Source organism: Trichoderma atroviride, chromosome 3, assembly GCF_020647795.1.
Source record: "Trichoderma atroviride chromosome 3, complete sequence".
In the NCBI taxonomy this organism is placed as follows: Eukaryota; Fungi; Ascomycota; class Sordariomycetes; order Hypocreales; family Hypocreaceae; genus Trichoderma; species Trichoderma atroviride.
In genome coordinates this window covers 4,768,420-4,788,249 of record NC_089402.1, presented here as the reverse complement: position 1 = coordinate 4,788,249, position 19,830 = coordinate 4,768,420, and the positions used below count along the sequence as shown (strand labels likewise).

The 19,830-nt window shown below is 51.1% G+C and overlaps 8 protein-coding genes and 2 non-coding genes across 12 annotated transcripts; 8 read left to right on the top strand and 2 right to left on the bottom strand.

The window, feature by feature from the left end:
- Nucleotides 1-2,586: 2,586 nt before the first annotated feature.
- TrAtP1_006869 (uncharacterized protein) lies at nt 2,587-3,909 on the top strand (the record flags this gene model as incomplete). The annotated part of the gene is made up of 4 exons (XM_014082320.2): nt 2,587-2,718; nt 2,809-2,864; nt 2,932-3,816; nt 3,882-3,909. 4 exons carry the CDS (start codon nt 2,587-2,589, stop codon nt 3,907-3,909), a joined length of 1,101 nt encoding a protein of 366 aa, XP_013937795.2.
- Nucleotides 3,910-4,811: 902 nt separating this feature from the next.
- TrAtP1_006868 (uncharacterized protein) lies at nt 4,812-7,238 on the top strand. 3 transcript variants are annotated; one of them, XM_066113301.1, is made up of 4 exons: nt 4,812-5,430; nt 5,536-5,732; nt 5,798-6,793; nt 6,873-7,238. In XM_066113301.1, the coding sequence occupies exons 1-4, from the start codon at nt 5,220-5,222 to the stop codon at nt 6,990-6,992; spliced, it is 1,524 nt and encodes a 507-aa protein (XP_065969387.1). In that variant the 5' UTR covers nt 4,812-5,219; the 3' UTR covers nt 6,993-7,238. The 3 variants fall into 3 exon arrangements, with proteins under 3 accessions (XP_065969387.1, XP_065969389.1, XP_065969388.1); XM_066113302.1 differs by having other exon boundaries at nt 5,798-7,238; XM_066113303.1 differs by having other exon boundaries at nt 4,812-6,793.
- Nucleotides 7,239-7,300: 62 nt separating this feature from the next.
- On the top strand, nt 7,301-7,902 carry TrAtP1_006867 (uncharacterized protein; the record flags this gene model as incomplete). The annotated part of the gene is made up of 2 exons (XM_014082322.2): nt 7,301-7,639; nt 7,732-7,902. The coding sequence occupies 2 exons, from the start codon at nt 7,301-7,303 to the stop codon at nt 7,900-7,902; spliced, it is 510 nt and encodes a 169-aa protein (XP_013937797.2).
- Nucleotides 7,903-9,814: 1,912 nt separating this feature from the next.
- Nucleotides 9,815-10,804, top strand: TrAtP1_006866 (uncharacterized protein). Its single transcript, XM_014082324.2, has 3 exons — nt 9,815-10,005; nt 10,170-10,276; nt 10,397-10,804. Exons 1-3 carry the CDS (start codon nt 9,989-9,991, stop codon nt 10,444-10,446), a joined length of 174 nt encoding a protein of 57 aa, XP_013937799.1. The 5' UTR covers nt 9,815-9,988; the 3' UTR covers nt 10,447-10,804.
- Nucleotides 10,805-11,040: 236 nt separating this feature from the next.
- Nucleotides 11,041-11,128, bottom strand: TrAtP1_006865. The gene has a single exon. It is a non-coding gene; the product is annotated as a tRNA-Val (tRNA).
- A 407-nt stretch (nt 11,129-11,535) lies between these two features.
- Nucleotides 11,536-13,736, bottom strand: TrAtP1_006864 (uncharacterized protein; the record flags this gene model as incomplete). The annotated part of the gene is made up of 3 exons (XM_066113300.1): nt 11,536-12,003; nt 12,064-13,472; nt 13,523-13,736. 3 exons carry the CDS (start codon nt 13,734-13,736, stop codon nt 11,536-11,538), a joined length of 2,091 nt encoding a protein of 696 aa, XP_065969386.1.
- A 559-nt stretch (nt 13,737-14,295) lies between these two features.
- TrAtP1_006863 lies at nt 14,296-14,383 on the top strand. The gene has a single exon. It is a non-coding gene; the product is annotated as a tRNA-Glu (tRNA).
- Nucleotides 14,384-15,024: 641 nt separating this feature from the next.
- TrAtP1_006862 (uncharacterized protein) lies at nt 15,025-16,536 on the top strand. The gene is made up of 3 exons (XM_014082326.2): nt 15,025-15,125; nt 15,182-16,152; nt 16,209-16,536. Exons 1-3 carry the CDS (start codon nt 15,104-15,106, stop codon nt 16,254-16,256), a joined length of 1,041 nt encoding a protein of 346 aa, XP_013937801.1. The 5' UTR covers nt 15,025-15,103; the 3' UTR covers nt 16,257-16,536.
- Nucleotides 16,537-18,015: 1,479 nt separating this feature from the next.
- TrAtP1_006861 (uncharacterized protein) lies at nt 18,016-18,605 on the top strand (the record flags this gene model as incomplete). Its single annotated transcript, XM_066113299.1, has 1 exon — nt 18,016-18,605. The coding sequence occupies one exon, from the start codon at nt 18,016-18,018 to the stop codon at nt 18,274-18,276; it is 261 nt and encodes an 86-aa protein (XP_065969385.1). The 3' UTR covers nt 18,277-18,605.
- Nucleotides 18,606-18,932: 327 nt separating this feature from the next.
- TrAtP1_006860 (uncharacterized protein) lies at nt 18,933-19,268 on the top strand (the record flags this gene model as incomplete). The annotated part of the gene is made up of 1 exon (XM_066113298.1): nt 18,933-19,268. The coding sequence occupies one exon, from the start codon at nt 18,933-18,935 to the stop codon at nt 19,266-19,268; it is 336 nt and encodes a 111-aa protein (XP_065969384.1).
- Between the last annotated feature and the right edge of the window lie 562 nt (nt 19,269-19,830).

Genomic DNA, 19,830 nt, shown 5'->3' with positions numbered 1-19,830 from the left:
CGCCGCCTGGCGATTGGCCAGCCTTACCTCTGACCTAACGGTTTTCGGGCTCGGCTCTTTGAACCAGGGAGCTTGTGGGAATAAGCGGCTACCAACAACGCCCCGGTCGGTGGTGCCACCCCGGAGGATGCCGGAGAGGGGTGGTCGTCTGGCGTTTATGACTTTTCTTTTTTTTGGCTTTGCGAGTACAGTAGCAACGGCACATGTATTGACAAGATCCAGAAATTCGGGCGGCGTGGAGACAAGAGCCGCCGCATGATTGACGCCCAGGTTCATCCCAAAAGCGGAATATGCTGGAGCTCATCATAGCCTACGCTTCCTGCAGTTTCCTATTATGAGCAGGTTTACCTAAGGTTTCGCGCCCGGAGCAGGCGAGGTTACAGAATTATCATACCACTCTTCGGCGGCCGCATCTCTGAGTGGCCGGATTTGCCCTTGTGCTTCTGCCACGTAATCTGGGGAAGTCTCTTGCGGCGTCAAATCACGGCAAGGCGATTACTGTTCGGATCACAAAGATCCCAAGAGACTGCGACGGTGCATGGTGTGCTGTCCTTGCATGAGAAGAGGCCATCCAAGATTCTGCTAGCAGGCCATGGACTCAGATGCATCTCGTGTACATGTAGATGGCGCTATTCCAAAGATCTGGACAAACCACAAAAACACCAACAAACCTTTCCACGCCGTTGCTGCCACAATGCACATTCTGGCTCAATCATGCTCAGCTCCATACAAAAGAGTCATCAGGCGATTCCGCATCATTTCTATTGACTGCTAGAACATTGTGAAGAGACTAAAGCGGATTGATTGCCTAAGAGATTTTGTTAGTCCTTTTTGCGGCGACTGCGGCATCAGCTCAGCGTCCGGTTCCAGCCGCAGCGGCGCACTCCCCGACATCCGCTCCGGAGACGAGGGTCGGCCAGCACCGATCTCATTTCTTCGGGTCGATTTCTATTTGAGCACGTGGCTCAAAGCCCAGCTGTGTTTTATTGCAAGATTATATATGCATGCCTGTGTAATCTTGAGAAATATATGATCTCATAGATGCTTTGCATGAAAAGACTCAAGTTGTCAACTCACGGAGGACTCTCGGTATAGGTTGAAGGACAGGAGGCTAGGACTACAAGTACAGTTGAGAAACCAGTTGAAAGGCAGGGAAGAGTTATATAAAGCTATGTATATTTCCTGACTTGGAATTGAATTTTTATATTTGTTTCGGTCTTTATATCTGTTACTATTTCTAGTCTTCTTCTAAAAATAGTGCCGTTGAATGGTGTACATTACTTGTCCAAACTTGGTGCTACAATTGAAGCTAACTACAGAGATTCCTGCAGCTTTCCCATCCTTTGTTACCACAAAACCACAATACTACTACCGCTCCTCAGAACAATCAAACAAACTCCTCAAACATACATATTAAGTAAGGCCAAAAAAAAAAGTCTGGCTGATTCAACGAAGCAAACACTCAGGTGGGCTAAGACGTTTTAATGTCTACCTGCAGCGTACTACAGGGTATACGATCCTCTGCACAGCCAGCGCAAACAATTGATATCGTAACATGACTGAGAGCTGAAAATCTATTTGTTATCCTTTAGATTAAAGGATCCAGTAATTTTGAGACACAGAATATTAGAGCTATAAGCCAAGAGAAATTGATTTCTGGTACATGCACTTTCTGCACATGATTCAAAATAGCTAATGCGGGTATTGTTTGGCCAATGATTCTCCTATGATGGCCTGACCAGGGAACTCTTCTTTGAAGAAGGTGTAGATGGCAATGGCAAGCGACAAGCACCAGAGCGAAATGGAAGAAGTCGTTATCGCAAACTATTGCCATACCGTGTTCTGCACTGTACCACCTTTTACTGCTTCTCAACTGGCATTCTGCTTCTATTTCCTGTTTGGGCTGATCCCCCGCATATCAGGCACCACGCGTTCGTCTTCCTACCATTAAGCATTGCAAAACTCCACCACCATATCGATTCATGGCCGAGGCTGTCAAGATTACGAAGGCGATAAATAATGCAGCATGGCGGCTTGGCATCCAAACATGCGCACATTCGCACTGTCTTTTCATCCTCGTCTGACCGGCCGTAAGCACGAACAAACAGCAGCCAACCCGGCTCTCGAGTACCTGCATCACCTGTACCGAGATCAACGGGTGCTATGGCCATCTTTCTAGAAGAGAAATCCTGACTGCTTAATCGAAGAATGCCAAACCTGCATGTGGACTTGGCATCCAAAACAGGACCCTGGGACGCATCAACTAGGCAAATTGCGTCCATAGTCGCCGTCTTCTAAGCTTAGTTCTCAGCTGGCCTCAGGGAAGATGCCAGGATTGACGGCAGCTCCCTGCGCTAAAAGGCTGCTAACAGAGCCCCCCCCAGCCTGTTTGTGCGCAGTGACAAACAACCAACAACCGTCGAAGAGGCGCATACGGACATTTTTCTTGCGCGAGGGGGACATGACCGTCTTTTGCCGGCGTTATTAATGCGCATGCGCGGATCTCTCTGGCGATAGATTTAGACGTCTCGGCGATTTCTGCCATTGGTGCCAACGTTGTCCATCATCTACGGCCGTGCGATCGCAATGGCCAGTCCAAAGTCCCCCGAGAAAAGCCCACGAGGCGGCTCCTCCACCAAATCACCACCAGCGCCGATATCTCCTGATGCCGCGCAGCCGTCAGCAGCGGGCGAGGTGCCCACGACAGAGATACCATTTGTATGTTTGGCAAATTGATGTCGCGGCTGCGAAAACATGGTGATTTTTCTTTTGTTTTCCAACTTATACTGACGGGTCACACAACACTAGGAGGAGCATGACAATGGCGATGGCGACTCTGGCGTGGAAGATGACGAGGATGACAAGTAGGTCGCCCCGAGCACTGCGCGATATACGCTGCATGCGCCGAGGCATATTGACCAAGTTCCGCAGCGCCTCATCAACCGCCTCTCTGACCGACAGCATATACGACTACCGCAACATCCACGGGCGCACGTACCAAAACTCCAAGACGACGCAGTACTGGGGCCCCAACGACGAGCGCCAGAACGACGGCCTCGACATCTCGCACCACTTCATCACCATGGTGCTCGGCGACAGGCTCTTCGAGGCGCCCCTCTCCAGGCCGCCGACCAGAGTCCTCGACGTCGGCACCGGCACCGGCATCTGGGCCATCGACATGTCCGACGCCTACCCGTCCGCCGAGATCATCGGCACCGACATCAGCCCCATCCAGCCCATGTGGGTGCCGCCCAACTGCATGTTCCACATCGAAGACGCACAGCTCGAGTGGACGTATGCGCCCGAGTCCTTTGACTACATCCACATCCGCGGCCTCTACGGCAGCATCAGCGACTGGGGCGCGCTCTACCAGCAGGCCTTCCGCGCCACCATGCCGGGCGGCTGGGTCGAGAACTTTGAGTACAACATCATGGTGCTGAGCGACGTGCCCGAGATCCGCGACGACCCAAAGCACATCTTCAAGCGCTGGGCAAACGTCTTCTTCGAGGCCTCGGAGCGCATGGGCAAGACGCTGCGCGTCGGCGAGGGCGGCCAGATGCGCAAGCTGATGCGCGAGGCCGGCTACGTCGACGTTGTCGAGAAGAACTATGCCGTTCCCATTGGCGCATGGAGCAGCGATCCCACTATGAAGCAGATTGGAGCGTATAGCCTTGCCTTTTTGGACGAGAGCCTGGAAGGCTTTGCGCTGTTTCTGCTCAAGGAGATTATGGGCTGGGACTATATCGAGATCCAGCTCCTAGTCTCGGAGTTTCGCAAGGCTTTGCACAACCACAGGATCAGACCGTACTACATATGGTATGTGCCTCCTTTTTTCTTTTCTTTACAAGTTCACTTCCTCAATTGCTAATGCATGAATATAGTACAAATGTCTTTTCACGAAAGCCATAGCGCGGAGATCAGCTTCGTTCATTTTCGTTGTATATTTTTTGGTCTTTTCTTTTTTTCTTTATTCTTCCTGGCGTTTTAATTTGGCTACCCCCACGGCGTTGTCTTGTCTTTTCCTTTTAGCGTTCATGCTGAGAATTTTGCCAAAAGCACTCGAACCCTTGCACAAGATTTTAAGAGCTGTCCAGGCTATGCCTGTCAAGGCAGCGTTCATGCCACCTTTCCACGTGGCCAGCAGGGCGGGCGGCATGACTTGACGGCACTGTCACATTGCGTGTATTGTCCGCCATCTATCATGGAACCTGTTTTTATGGAATACAATTTGGGAGCGAATGATTGATTGATTTCTTCGCCCTCCTGGTAGCTGGAGCCCATGTACATTACCTTGAATCATCATGCTCTCTCTCATTTATTCCTGCATGGGTGTATATATCACTGCGTTAATATACTACAAGGCGTCTCGCTGACCCAGATTTTTGGAAACCATGCGTTCACTTTCAAGAGAATCCCATGGGATATATTGTTATAAATAAAACTATTGCCTCGCGTATAGTATACTAAGCGCCACGACCGAAACCTCCATGTGCTCGTTACAAACGGGCCAGCGTTCAGGGGACATGCATACATGTAATCCAACATCCATGTCATATGAATCTTCAGCTCATGCACGCTGAAACAATAGTCTAGAATCAATAAGCTCAGAATGTTGTAAAAAGCAGCCACATGGATAGTCCGAACCCTGTTCCCACCACTACGAAATAGTCATCTAGCCGCATCTTCAACGAGTAGAGCCATCCAACGACGTAGCATCCTGGACTGTGTAGCGCTAAAGTGAGCACCTTGTCGACGCTACTGCGCTGTTGTTTTATTTGTATTTTCTCAATCGTAAAGATAGACGATAATCTGTTATACTAGTACCACCAGGGGTAGACACGAAGAGGGGGTGAGACGTCGTGACGCCAGACTGTGGTCTTACAGAGCACTGTGAGCACATGTACATCTCCCTACTCTACTACTTGACTTTCTTTTCTCCCCTCTTCCACAATTTTTGAAGAATAAACTACGCTCATATTTTCCTTCTTTAATTCGCCTCTTCTCCACGCTATATCCAACGACGCAGGTTCGGGCCGCCCCGCGAAGAGTCTAGCGGCGGGCACTTCTCCATCTTTGCTCCGCTCCACAGTGTAGACGCTGTTAGCTGCCGCTTGCACAGCATAGAGCGGTGCTTTTAAACATTCTTTTCAAAAATCTCAAGTCTTTTCGGAATCATCGGCTCTTTATATCCCAAGCTCTACTCTGCATGTAGATGCGTGATGATGGACAGATTTGCCGGAATTCCAGGATACCTCGTCCTGTTCGCTGGCAGCCTCCTCGCATACTTCATCGCAGGGAGAGTCATTGCGTGGGCGAGACTGAGGTCCTTTCGCGGGCCCTTTTTGACCAATTTCACCAATTGGCCCCATAGAAAGGCTTTGCTTCAACAGAGATGCCATGAGTTTTATGGCGAGGTCTGTGAGAAATATGGTTCGATATTTGAACTCCCTCCCTTTGCTCCCGTACATGACAAACGCGACTCGTCGTGACACTTTGAATATCTGCTAATTGCGATTCCTGTATGGTCAAGGACAGGCCCAATAGCAAGGGTTGCACCAAATATCTTGGTCACCTCGTCCCCGGACGTGTGGACACATGTAAACAACTCGCCTGGATATAAGCGTTCTGAATGGTACTATTCAGCTTGCCGCATCGAATACCGACGCGACAACGTCTTTTCGCAGTCCGACAACGCAAAGCATGATTATCGAAGAAAGCAACTGGCTCCGGGTGTATGCCTCCCGTCGTATCACTATTGAAAAGTCAAGACTTTTACTAATCATCACGCAATTGCCAGTACTCGGGAAGAGAGAATCTCGACATGGAAGATTCCATTGACCAGCGTCTTCGGGATTTCCTCAACCTGGTAAAATCCAGGTACATTTCCACAACTGCCAAGATTGTGCCCATGGATTTAGCACGAAAAGTCCAATTCTTCACCCTGGACGTCATCAGCGCCGTGGGAACGGGCAAGACATTCGGCATGCTGCAAAGAGATGCCGACGTGGAGGATTTCCTCCAGTCAAGCGAGGAAGGACTCCGTATAGGCAACTTTGCGGCTGCTCTAGGCTTCAGCTGGATCACGCAGGCCCCTTTCATCGGCCGGTTCATAGCTCCGTCGGCAGAGGACGGCAAGGGCTTCGGCAGGCTGATGGCCGCGTGCTTCCGCCACGTTGACGAGCGGCTCCAGAACCCCACAGACAAGAAATCCGACATGCTGGCATCGTTTATCCGTCACGGCGTAATAGGCGACGACCTGCGCTCCGAGGCTCTCGAGCAGATCGTTGCCGGTTCCGACACCACTGCAAGCGGGATTCGATGTGTTTTGCTTCACGTCATAACAAATCCTCGGGTATACGCCAAGTTACAGGAAGAAATCGATGGAGCCGTTCGAGATGGCAAAGCGCCCCAAGACGGCTTTATTACTCACACCGAGGCAAAACAGCTCCCATACCTGCAAGCCACCATCCGTGAAGCGATGCGAGTCTGGCCCCCCGTCGCAAACATCTTCTCGCGAGACGTGCCACCCGAAGGAGACACCGTCAATATCGACGGCAAGGACGTGTTCTTACCCGGAGGCGCTTATATCGGGTATTCTGCGCTCGCAATGCACCGCAGCACTGAGATTTATGGCGACGACGCCAAGGCCTTTCGTCCAGAACGCTGGTTCGAAGATGACAAGGACAAGCTTGCCACCATGCTTCGTACAAACGAGTTGATTTTTGGCTATGGAAAATGGCAGTGCTTGGGCAAGGATGTCGCTCGGATGGAGCTTGAAAAGGTTGTATTCGAGGTAGGTCTTGTTTGGTAAAACAGAGGCAGAGGGGTGACATGAAGTTGCACACCGAATTGCGCTGACACTGATTGAATAGCTCCTTCGTAACTTTGACATTGCCCTGATTAACCCGACGAAGCCGTGGGCGGCAATGAATAACCTTGGATTGTTTACCATCTCAGATATGTGGGTGCAGGTAATGGAGAGAGGGAGTTGAGTGTGAGAATTTTGTGAATATTTGGAAAAATAATGTACCCTCAATCCATCTTCATATTAAAGTATGGATGCAAGAATCGATAACTTGTATCTGTTTACTTCCCTCTTCTCTTTAAATTAAAAAAAAAAAAAAGGTAATTATTTCGGATTCATCTTGGTTGTTGCGAGCGAGTCAGTGAAAGACGCAGCTCAAATATACAGTCACGTGATTGCGACTTTACCAAACCTTTTGCCTCGGAACAGCTTCCATTTCCCATACAGCCCAAGTCACCAGAGACCACGACAATGCCGCTGGTAGACCCCATCACCATGTCGTCAGCACTGGCAAAGGACGCCTCGGCCCAGGCCGCCGACAGCAAGCCGAAAGCTGCCATTGCCGCCGTCCCGACGTTCAACAATGCCCTGTCCAAGGGCGCCTCTTTCGGCCGAGTAGCTGTCCTGCTGGGGCTGCTGGCAGCTCAGTTCAACGAGCTGGTGGCCCAGCCGGCCCTGACGCTGCAGTCCGCCGTGCCTGTCGTGGCGGTCGTCCAGGTGGCATATGTGGTGCTGTGCCTGCCGGCGGCGGGTTCCCAGCAGGCAAAGGCGGCCAAGAAGCCCCGTCCTGGCGAGAAGAAGAAGCCCGAGGCGGCCGGATCGAGCTCCCTGGTGGTGCGCATTCTCCCACTCAGCACTCCAATTGAACAAGATTGATTATAGCATGGAAGTAGAGAAGAAGATTATGCTAACATTGACATGCCTAGACTGCTCTCCTCGCCTTGGTCCTCACCACGATTTCAACCCCCCGTTATCCACGCCCTCTTCATCCTCTTCGGCGCGCCGCTCCTAGACCACGTTCTGGAAACGTTCCTCTGCGCCGCTCACTTCGCCCTCCTTGGAGTCTTCCCCATCATCTACGCTCGCGGAGTGGATAACCAGTCCCTGGTTGCGGTGGCTGGCGTGTCTGCGCCTCTGGACGAGACGCTGGGCGGGCTGCTTGGCGCAGTGCTTGGCGCATGGTTGGGCGCCGTGCCTATCCCCCCTGGACTGGGACCGAGACTGGCAGCGGTGGCCGGTGACCATCGTCTGCGGCCTGTACGCGGGCTCATGTCTTGGCAGCTGGTTGTCAGGCAATGTGTTCTACGGCAAGCGAATCGGCGGAACGGCGCCCGCCGCCAAGGAGGAGTAGAGAGAGGAGGCACTGTGGAATCGGGCATCTACCATTGGGCATCATGTTACGGAGCGTATATTGTTGGGGGAGGAAACAGTTACCATCGTGTGCTGAGGCAAGCATTACGAGAAACTAATCTCTGAGTTTGAGGTTAATTGGCTTATACACGGATAGAGAAAACAAAATGAAATAATACCTACTATAGTACCTAGGTTGCTAGCGGCATTGGTTTAGTTTTCAACGAGGCACGAAGCAGCTAGTTGGCCGTTGCATCTTCTTTAATAATACATGGCTGTCTTATTACACACCCTCTTTTCTGCGACGGAGCTGCCGTTTGGTCGGAAGCCTCGATGCTGGGGATAGGGGCGCCCGCAGAACAAGTCTAGCCCAGCGCTCATGGAGCGACGCCAGCCACTTCCGCCTTTCTCAGCTTGACAGACGACACATGTATGGTCCGGTGATTACACCCATCTCACTCGAGCGGCAGCCACCGCGGTTTTATGGGAACCCAATTAGTAAAACGCAAAAAAAAGAGAAAAAAAAGAGAAAAAACTTTCCGGTACTCGGCTTGCACGGAGCCCGGAGTAATTTCGTGATAGAAGCGCTACCATCCCCCATCCCCATCCGCCCAATCCATTCCATCATTCGCAAAAGTCAGCTCAGCCGAAGCAGTTGCTCCCAGCGGAGAAAAAAAAAAACTGATTTGCTTCGTGCTAAGGCAGAAGCAGCAGGTTCAAAATTCTAAAAAATCCCCCAAGGATACAATTAGATAACCAGCCTCCATTTGAACGCTTCTGGACAAGGGGGGCCAACTTTAGTTGTCTGCAAAAACGCTTGAATTGGTCGCAGAGGGAAGCTGAGGTCACTCATACGTGATTGAGGCAAGCCGCATCGGCACACACGGAAATGCGCATCTCTCTGATCCCTGGCAGGTGTGGCTGGTGGGATTGAAACTCATCGGGAATCGTAGATTGCACCAGCGCCAATTAATCAGCCGTTGCTGTCTTCAATGTTTTTTTTTTTTTTTGTCGTCATGCAGGCCCGGCGTCTATTGTGGCGCAAGCGCATGTTTTTACGCTGCCGGTTTGTCACTGTCGCTGTCACTTTCCACAACCAGCCGGGGGGGGGCAAGCTTCACAGCTGTGGCGGTGCAGCATCACCTTTGACTTGATCACACCCAAGCTTGCATGGGCCAAGCAGCACTAGGCAGGGGTCTGCAGCACGCTTAAAACGTCATGACGTATGATTCCAATTCGACGGCGGCTACCAGAAAGGCAAACAGCAGTTCACAGGTCCATGATGGCATACTTTGCAGCGCGTTGGTGTCCATGCGCCGCCGTTCAAGCTTGTTCCGGGGGGGTTAGTTGTGGCTTGTACCTTATTAGCCCTGACACAGGCAAGCAAGCAACCTTGGAATGCCATCAGATCGGGTTACCTCAGCCTGGGTTGCCATGACATGTTCTGTAATGTAATGTCATGTAATGTAATGCAATGTAGCAGCCAAGCTAAAGCCAAGCTTGCCTCTATTCATGCTTCTGTGGCTTGACCTGCCTATGACGCAACATGGAAACCAGCGTTTCTTCCTTTTCCTTGGCCGGAATGCATGGAAAGCGCCAAGATGACTGGCAATAAATAGTACAAGACTTCGCAGAAACCTTCTTGCCATTTCCATCTCCCTCTTCATTTGCGCTTCAACTGCTTTCAGCTTATTTCCGACTAGAAATCTTGTCATTCTTCACCCTACACCAACGCAAAAAACGCTTATACATAGGCTCTCTTCCCACGGCTCGACAACAACTCGTACATAACAACCTACTCTCTGAGCTTCCGAGCTTTCAACACTATTCACCATGCCTTTCACATCCAGGTAAGCTCCGAGCATGACGTCCCGTGGCTTCCGTCACCACGTTTTCCCCCGCAGCTCGCAGCTCTCATGACAGCACCTCATGGCGATGCCCGCCTGCGAGTTTGACGAACGTGAGGGAGTGTCGATCAACAACAACTGGATACTAACAACGTCTTTCTCTCCAGCGACGTCGCCAAGATCATTGTTGCCATCCTCCTGCCGCCCGTAGGAGTCTTCCTCGAGAGAGGCTGCGGTGCCGACTTCTTGATCAACATCCTGCTCACAATCTTGGGTACGTATAAATGAACCCTGTTCACCGCCCCCCCTGGTTACACTAACAGCGAGACATCACGTCACGACTGATTTTCACATGCTGGGCCGGATTGGATTGGCTAATTCGATGCCACTTTAGGTTACATTCCCGGAATCATCCACGCTCTGTACATCATATTGAAGTACTAGAGCACCTCCACCACGCTTCGTATCCGCCAGCTCAGATCCATGACGCCGCGCTGCATCCAGTGCCGTGCATCAGCTGTCAGCTTCTAATCTAATCGATTTGACTGGCATCGTCTCTTTTAGAATGGATATGCGCCTGTGCCGGAGTGCTTCAGTAATGGTTGCCAGCTCACCACCTGGCTGGTTATAGATGTGGTAATGACAGTCGACGGTCTTTTCTGAATTTCCTTTGTTTTTCCCTCTTCCCTTTTTTTTTTGTCGGCTGGATGCAGGGGCGGCCTGTTTGCCAGGGGCATCAGGTTTGGCTATAATAATATATTGATACCCGACGACCTCTTAATCACAAATACTTTTTTTTGACATTTGAATATTTTCCCGTGCTCTGTTTCATACAAGTGATATTTTTGCGATGAAAATGAAGCGGCGCGCTAATGGTGATATGGTGTGCTCCTCTGTCCGAGTCCCCCTCAGTTTCGGGTGCGACAACGAATATCCCGAAACAGGGTCACGAGAACGACAAAGCAGTACAACAAAAATTTAAATAGAAGATCAACACACTTCTGAAGAGGAAGAATGAAGCGCAAAAAGAAAAGATGGTGATTCCGCCCGGGCTCGAACCGGGGACCTTTTCGGTGGTGTCAACTAACTGTTAACGAAATGTCATAACCAACTAGACCACGGAACCAATTTGATTGATGACAGAATCCTCATTGTTGAAATCTATACGATCACGACGAGTTTCACATAACAAGAAGCTGAAAATAGATGCAGAAGAGGAAACAGATAGACTTCTAAGCATACACAAAACACGGCAGAACGACTGACTATATTGACAAGGCCAATTTGAAAATCCAATACTGTACATACAAACTCGTCGACTCATCGTAATAGGCCAAAAGTTCAAGAACAAGCCACTATAGAGTAGACGCCAGGAAAGTCGTATATATATATAGAACAAGAAAAAAAAAACAGCATGGGCGCCAATTCTAAACATTTCCCATTCCCTGCACCTTCTACCAAAATCGAATGCCTACTGATCAAGGAGAGTTTTGCCACTAATTGAAAACGATTGTCTTTTGGCTTATTCAGCCCTTAGAGGAGTTCTCCGTCGCCCTCTTCCTCAGCTGCCTCCTCGTCGTCCCAGTCCAGCTGATCATTCAGCTCTTCAGCTCTGCGCTGCACCTCGGTGAGACCTGAAAGTTCGGAAACATAGTTCTTATCCTCGAGGGCTTTCTTGACAAAGCTCCATCCGTCGGTGCGGAAGGCGTCCAGGATCTTGGGGCTGCATGCGCTGCAGCTGTCGTACGATTGGCCGCGGATGACGATATTCTGAAAGGTAGATACGTAGCCTCTGATTTGATGCGGCACGAGGCCGAGTGGATGGTCAGGGGGATCTCTCTCGAGCGTAACTCCCGGTCGTGGCTGAGGAGCTGGGGCGTTGTGCCTCAAGGGATGCTGCAAGAGACTTGTGAGAAGTTCAACCAAAAGTGCAGAGGCAATAGCGGCAACTCCGGGCCGGGTCACTGTACACTGCTGGTCAAGAGTCTGATCCTTCATGGACTGCACATACACAAGGTGGTCAGTTTATGGAATCATGAAATGGGAAACATTAAAACTTACATCGGCTGGAGCAACAACGTCGTTGCAAAAGTAGCATCCAAGACCGTCCTGGTCGTGATGCGTCGCTTCGGCGCCGTGCCGCATAACGACATACGAGTCAAATCCAAGAGCGGCATTCATGACAACTTTTCCAGCCGCCTTTCCCATTACTGTCGGTAGCCATCGCGACTCTCGAGTGTCCATCAGCAAGAAGATGACGTCGTGAGCATTGATCAAGGCTTCAAGCTTGTCGTAGTCGGCTTTCGTCTTCGCTTCATCAGCGAGGGCGTGGCCCAGCATCGGCACAGACATGGAGTGTCCTTCGGCGTCCACGCCTGGATATATCCTCTTCAGCATTTCGGCGGCTTGGGTCGCCTTTGGCTTGCCACCGTTGAGACAGTCTTCGTACTCAAACAACGGCTGGCGAACGGGGTTTGAAAAAGATACGCTGCCGTAGTCGACGAATGTGATTTTCCTTACACCCCATCCCATCAAATTTCTTGAGACATAGCCTCCCAAGGTTCCGGCACCCAAAAGCAGGCACTTTGTTTCCTTGATGATGTCGAGGTTTAGATCCGGAGCAAGTCGCCACTTCATGAGCTTGAGATTCAGATCGACTGATGAATCTGCCAGTCGCGATGGATCCATGTACTCGCCCAGGTTGGCAACCTGTGCTTGAAGCTTACCGTTCTTGGCTCGCTCCCAGCCAGTGACTTTGGGCATTTCCTTGATCTCCATATCTTCGACAGGGTCCATCTTGATGGGTATAATGATGCTTTTGGACTCGTGTCGACGGGACCATTCATCTCTGAAGCAGAGAATATTGATCTTGGACAGGCGGAATCGGTGGCGGATCAGAATCAGGAGATTGCGTAGAGGCCATGACGGGCCTTCTGAGAAAGTTGACGCATCTAGAAACGTGACAAATCGATCCTCATCTGCAACACCATCGAAAAAGCCATCTTCAAAATTACGTAGTGAAGCCACCTCCCATCTGTACGGAATCTTGTGTGCAGGGTCGTGTTCGCCCAAATCGGCTGGCTTCTCCCCCCATACCTTCTTGGCCAAGAAAAATCCATGCTCGCGCTTATCGACGATATATCGCCACGTGCCTACGCGATCCAGAAGAGCCGTGGTCTCATCCGAAGTGAGGCGCTGAACAGGGCCGGCTCGCTTCCACTGCGCATCCGAGTGCAGCGCGGGAAACGCACACCAGTATATGAACTTGTACTTTTTAAGATCGGCGTATGATAATATGACAAAGGACGAGAGTAACGAGGGGACCGAGTATATGCTTCCATCGTTAATGGCGTCCCATATCTGCCTGCCCGCCAGCTTCAGCATCGCCGCCTTGTCGGTGTTTCTAAAATCTTCGATGGTATTAACGTTCTTAATGACGCCTTCAGCTCTTGCTTTTCCGAGAGGGGGGGCTACGTGCGACACATGTCAGCTCAGCAAACCTATCAAGCGTTGCAATCACGGCGAAAGACGTACTCGGTGTTTGTCAAAGCACTGCCGAGAATCTGCAGCTTGGAGCTCGCATCCGGGTCCACGTCGCGTGGCTCATACACGCCCATCAATCTACGCGCAGAGTCGTCGAGCTTGTCATATTCTAGCTTGGACGAGAAGAGCGCCGAGTAGAACGGCAGCTCGATCTCGGAGGTAAACGGCACGAACTGAAGCGGCTCGTCCATGGTAACGGTTCTGTCGCAAGTTACGCCTTGTATTTCGTTCGAGTTCAGCAAGCTGGTCGCTTTATACAGTGTAGTCGGTAGCAGTGTAAATCGGTAGGTTCGGAGCTGGCGACGGGCTTTACGATTTTAAGTCGTGTAGGTGCTAGGTTCGAGCAGGCAGGCGTAAGACAGTCATCTGATATTGGATTAGAGAGCTTTCATCACGAGCTACAAGCCCAGTGATGTCGTAGCGCTGAGGTGCCCCGCGGAGAGCGGGGAATCTGTAAGTGCTGTAGTGCCTATGCAAGGGGGCTTGTTCGGGCGATCCAGGCGACCGATTAGCGCCAGTTTGATATCAAAGGCTGTTTGCAGACTGCATTCCATTCCAACCACGCTCACGGCTACATGTTCATGGACCTGATAGAAGAACATAATTGGCATTCTGGATAATAGATGACGAATTTGCCATAGGAGCATAAATTAGGAGCCGTGGTGCACTGGGGCAGCTTAGAACCTCTACGGACTCTTGCCGTAGGTCTCATATCTCTCATTAGCGCATTGCCCTACATCAAGAAACAAGTCCGATATGGTGTAGTGGCTAACATCGCTCGCTCTCAATCTTCGGTTGAAGCTCCGAGCAGCCCTGGGTTCGATTCCCAGTATCGGAGAATATTTTCTTTTTGCTTCTACTCTCAGTGCTAAACATGAGGAGTTTCTTCTTTTTGTTCATCAATTTAGCTTTTACTTATTTATAGCTATGTACTTGAATTTTTACAGTTCTTTCATTCTAAACGAGGAGACTACTGGGAACGCTCTTGTTCTCCATGGATTAACTAGTTTCATGATTGGATAAATCCACAAAGTATGTATGCCAAGCTTAAGTAGTTAATGTATAAGCCATCAAAGGTGTTTCCACTTGAGGCAATGCTGATAAGATCATCTACACAAAGTAGATGGATCATCTCTCTATATCGACATTCTTTGTACGACATTCAAATGCTTAGATACCCAGGTCTTATCCAGATGGCATAGTGCACGACGCAAACTCAGCGTACCCACCAGAAGCTCTATGGACCAGCACCTAAGCATTACCCTCATGGACCAAGCAGCTCAAAGCTTTACTATTTATTGTCTTCACATGATCACGCCGTTGGCCAAGTTGCCGTAGTGTGTAGTAATAAATCCGTAATAATCGAGCTCTTCCTCACCTTACCCCAGACTCCTGCAGCCCAGCGGATCGCAGCAAATTCACTAGACAAGGCCAGATCGTGCCCCACTTGCCAATGCCGCCTTGAAATTCTCCTGCGGAGGACACTCCATCTCCAGCCCTCGGTCGAAACGCTCAGGGTCATTAGACATTCGCGACTACGCCGGATTGAGATTTCAAGATGTTTGTCGGAATCTGTGGCAGTACGTCATTGCCTGTGCAACGGCGTCAAAACGTAGCGACTAACTCGGCTCTCCAGGCATCTGCTCGGGCAAGCAGACCGTGGCCCAGTATCTAGTTGAGCATCACGGGTTCAGCCAAATTCATCTCCTTGATTCAGAAGAGGCCCCTTCATCCACCGAGGGCGTTGTTGCGACCGCGACCTCAAACGGCGCCAGATCTAGGAGCCAAAAACAAGATTTCTTCACCACAGCCGAGGAGCTTTTGGACTATGTCACTCGGCGATGGCGCAGCCGCTTTGTGACAACCGACATCCCCACGGAGCAGGTGCTCGATGTCTTCATGCGGCGACCATTCTTTCTGCTCATCTCAATCGATGCTCCGCTCACCCTGCGTTACCGTCGGTTCCAGCAACGCTCCGACCTGCCGGAGCAGGCCATTAGCCTCGAGGAGTTTGTCTCGCGAAATGACAAGCATCTATACGATGCGGCTTCTGGTCTGCAGCCGCTCATTTCGCGGGCCACCGTCAGGTTGCTCAACACCTCGTCATCACTGGCCCATCTCTATGCCACTCTCGGAAAGCTCGACATCCCCAACCCCGACCGCATGCGGCCGGGCTGGGACACGTACTTTATGGCACTGGCATCTCTGGCGGCACATAGGTCCAACTGCATGAAACGCCGTGTCGGCTGCGTCCTCGTAGGGCGAGAACGACGAGTCATCAGCACAGGATACAACGGTACGCCCCGCGGCCTTCGAAACTGCGCCGACGGTGGCTGCCCTCGATGTAACGAGGCAAACGGCTCTGGAGTCGGGCTGTCCACCTGTCTCTGCATACACGCAGAAGAGAATGCGCTTCTGGAGGCCGGCAGGGAGCGCATCCGCGAGGGCTCCGTGCTGTACTGCGATACGTGCCCGTGCTTGACGTGCAGCATCAAGATTTGCCAGGTTGGCATCACCGAGGTGGTGTATGCCCACGGTTACAGTATGGATACTGAGACAGCAGAGATTTTCAGACAAGCTGGCGTCAAGCTACGACAGTTTATTCCGGTGAGTTGACGCAAATGATTCAGAACAGTGGTACTGGATACTGATCTTAGATGCAGCCTCCGAATGGCTTGATACATTTAGAGAAGATGGAGTTGTATTCATAGATGACCAAGCGCAGGTTTCTTAGACTGCCTTGTGATTTTCGAATAAGACAGCATACATACATGTATATTAGATGCCTTTGTATGGCAGCTTTGATGTGCGTCATAGAGCACGGGGCAATGAGCATTTGGCACTGACTACACGCTTTCAAACCAGCAAGTTGCTGTAACATATCAATACCAATGATAACAATAGTGCTTAATTATCTAGTCATCGTAGTAGAGACTGTTGCTGCGGATGTGCCCTTGCATAGACTAGGCTTGCGGTCTCTGAATCAACTCTACACATTGCCCCTGGAAGTCATTTCCGATACAACGGCCTAGCAGAAGAGCATCGCAATGTATGATGGCCATTATAGAATATCATTCGAATGAAAGAATTATCCGGCATATAAAGGGGGAAATAAAACCACAATGAGCTGGAATTACCGATGGCTCTAGGGTAAGTACATATGCAGGAACAGAACCCACAACGTGAAAGACAGCTCGGACTACGGATGGATCTACGATCGACTGATGCAACAGGCGAGACAAAGCACATGTATGTTTTAAAATTTTTGAAATTCAGACTACGGCATACGTTTTGTGCTCAGGCTCTTATTCAGTGGCAATGGCCAAAATATGGCTTGCCTCTATGTAAGCAACTGTCATCCCGCCTCCATCCTTCGTGTAAGACGCGTGCTGTAAGATACTCTGTAACAGCAATACTGCCTGTTGGTTGTGATTTGCGCTCCAAGAAGCCAATGCATTGATGCCAGTGGTTGATAGCCTAGCTAGGTGCACAATTTCCGCACCAAAAAAGGGAGAGAACGTGGGAACCAGCACTGTTGGGACTTGTTCCCAAGGCCACCTCCTTGCTTTATCCCCCCGGAGATGTGCGAGATGATGATGGGCTCGCAGGTACTTGCAAGGAGACCCTGCTCGGGCTGGCTACCTGGCTGCAATGAGCGATGCAAGGAAGCCATGAGTTAAAGATGCTCAAAATGAGGTATTTGTAGAGCTAATGGGAAGTTGGCGATAGTAATCCATGCGGAGTACGAAGCACTGCCGGGCTCTAGCTTTCGGAAATGCCAGAGGTCTGGTCTCACCAAATAAGTACTCAGCTGCCCACTGTAGAGAACCTGGATTGTATCACATCCTCCCTTGGACGTAAAGGATCATTAAACCCAGAGAACGTGCGCAGCCAGCAAGGTCTAGCTGCATGGCTCCGGGAGAGCGATCCGAGGAAGCGAAATGACCTATGGAGGCTTGCAAAAAAGGGACACCTTTCAAGGTGCAAAGTCAATTGGATTCCATGAAAACAGGGACAAAGGTGACGAAATAGGGGACTTGCACATGACTAAGTGGCTTTTTGGTGGCTTGAGCGCGTCGAGTGTATAATGGAGATCAAAACAGTGGCGATGTACCTATGCAAGTAAACAATGGCTGGGTTTGTTTTGTTTTGATCGGTGACGACACTGACGAGTCGCCTTGACCGATCTACGCTAGCAATGATGCCCACCGGCTGGAGAAGCCGGGACAGAGACTGGGCCAAGGAGAGACAGGAGGTAAAAGAAGGTGAAAACTGTCACAGATAGTCGCCGTTTGTCTCTGCCACCGCGGCTGAGCTCAGTGGGCTACTCGCGGTATATTGGCCTTTCATTCTTTGGAAGCATGCTTCCGCTGTTGTTTACAAAGCGTCGAAGCGCTACGGTGACGCATGAACCCTGAATCTGGGGAGTGGCGAAGCTAAGAAAAAGGCAAAAAAAGACGATTCTGAGACATGCAGGGAGGAACAGACGACTGGGCCAATCTTTACCACTTGTCGCCCTCCTCCATCTGGTCCCGTACGACCTTGATCATCGAGGCTACAGCTCAGTTTGGCGTAGCAAGAGGCGCCATTGGACCCCAAAGACCCTCTCCCAAGGCGCCGTTCCTGGATCCGCAGCCCCTCCTGGAGCTTCAGACTCAGTGCGTTGCGGCGCTTTGGCAACCTTCCCTTGAAGCACGGCGCTTGTTTGAACTCTACGAGCAACAGGTTTGAAGCTCTCCCTTCAAGAGCAGAGTCTTGGGAGCTCGGACGCAGTGGCGAGGCCATGAGGGCTTGTACGAATATACTTTGGGTTGCGTATCCGTAGTTGGTGGGGAGCTTGGATAGCTCGAGTGCAGTAGGTGTAAGCCATCGCCAGGTATGTAATGTCTCGTCGGCTGCAATGGACGGATGAGTATGACAGATCATGGGATAGAATTGACGGCGAGAGTGGGCTGATGTTCGAAAATGTCACTATGTACTAGTATTCGATAATGGAAGACTGCTTTCTCTTTATTCTGCAACGTACAGCTGGGATGCAAGATAATGTAGAGAGATATGAGGAGCAGGGAAAGGAAAAAGAAAAGAAAAAGAGACGTGCATGGTTTCCGAGCAGGGGGTCTGCTCTACCGTTTTTGGGGGGGGGGCACTCGTACCGGTACAAGCCAAGGCTGGTAACCACAAGGCGGCCAATTAGGGGGGCAAATTCTGCCGGGCGGGCACAGGCCAGGTCAAATGGGCTCCACTATAAAGCACTGAAGACGCGTTCCGGCGTGTAGCGCTAGGCCGCGTTGGGTAAGACGATAAACAATGCAGCAGCGCAGTCGCGCCTTTTGCGCCTCGAGCTCCAACGAGCAACCGCCAGCCAGGCCAGCTCTCGACCGGCCTCCATGTACGGATACTTGCACCTGGCCTCGCTCCCTCGCCGTGCACGCCGCATCGCCTGTTTTGCACCTTCTGCATACCAACCATCCGCCGTCCAGACCTCGCTTGCGTGGCCTTGGCTGTGGGTTTTCGCTCTCTCCCTGCGTGTCTTTGCCTTTGTGTTTTACTGTGTCTCGCCATTGAGTCACCGCCTCCACGACGGCCATCGAGGGCAGCCGCTGCGTTGCCAAAGTCAATTTCGAAACCTTTCCCGAGTCACTCTGACCAGGAGAGCCCGACGATACGATCCAACAGCAGCGAGCGACCGACGGCGACAGCATAACGACATTGAGGGCGGCTGACGAAAGGCATCTGCGGCAGCGAATTGACCCAGCAGAATATTGGCCTTGCGATCCTCGCTTGTCGACGCAGAGCGCAGCCCGCAATCTATATCTACACAGAGGGGGCGATATTTGCGAGAGCGAGCGCCAGGCACCCGCACATCGTGAGCATCTCTTTTCTTCTCCGTCTGTCTTACCTCTGCTCTCTACTCCTGCGAGCAACCGAGCGCCATGCCGTAACTGCCTCTGCTGGTCTCGAATCTACTTCATACTTGGCACGACTTCTCGCTGGACCTACGTTTGACTCTCGGCCCCGCCTGCTTGCCGCCGATCTATGCGACCCGCTTGGGCATCATCCTCTCTCGGCTTGTCTCTGGGGTTCCTCTTCTTTTCCTTTTTTAAATCTAGAATAGCCCTCCCGGGCAATCTCTATTCATACATCATCATACAACCGACCTCCTCTGTTGCGCCTCTCACAACGCCACAGCATCTCAACTTGATTTCGTTTCTCCTCAACGGACCGATTTACCAGCTCTTGTGTTTTGTTTACATTTTACTCTTCTTGTTGCCATGCACGGATCTT

Coding starts and splice junctions, on each gene's coding strand:
- TrAtP1_006868 (XM_066113301.1), top strand. CDS start 5,220: ATGATGGACAGATTTGCCGGAATTCCAGGATACCTCGTCCTGTTCGCT. Junction 5,431..5,535: donor CGAGGTCTGTGAGAAATATG/GTTCGATATTTG, acceptor GGTCAAGGACAG/GCCCAATAGCAAGGGTTGCA. Junction 6,794..6,872: donor TTGAAAAGGTTGTATTCGAG/GTAGGTCTTGTT, acceptor CTGATTGAATAG/CTCCTTCGTAACTTTGACAT.
- TrAtP1_006866 (XM_014082324.2), top strand. Junction 10,277..10,396: donor CATCCTGCTCACAATCTTGG/GTACGTATAAAT, acceptor ATGCCACTTTAG/GTTACATTCCCGGAATCATC.
- TrAtP1_006862 (XM_014082326.2), top strand. CDS start 15,104: ATGTTTGTCGGAATCTGTGGCA. Junction 15,126..15,181: donor GTTTGTCGGAATCTGTGGCA/GTACGTCATTGC, acceptor TCGGCTCTCCAG/GCATCTGCTCGGGCAAGCAG. Junction 16,153..16,208: donor AGCTACGACAGTTTATTCCG/GTGAGTTGACGC, acceptor TCTTAGATGCAG/CCTCCGAATGGCTTGATACA.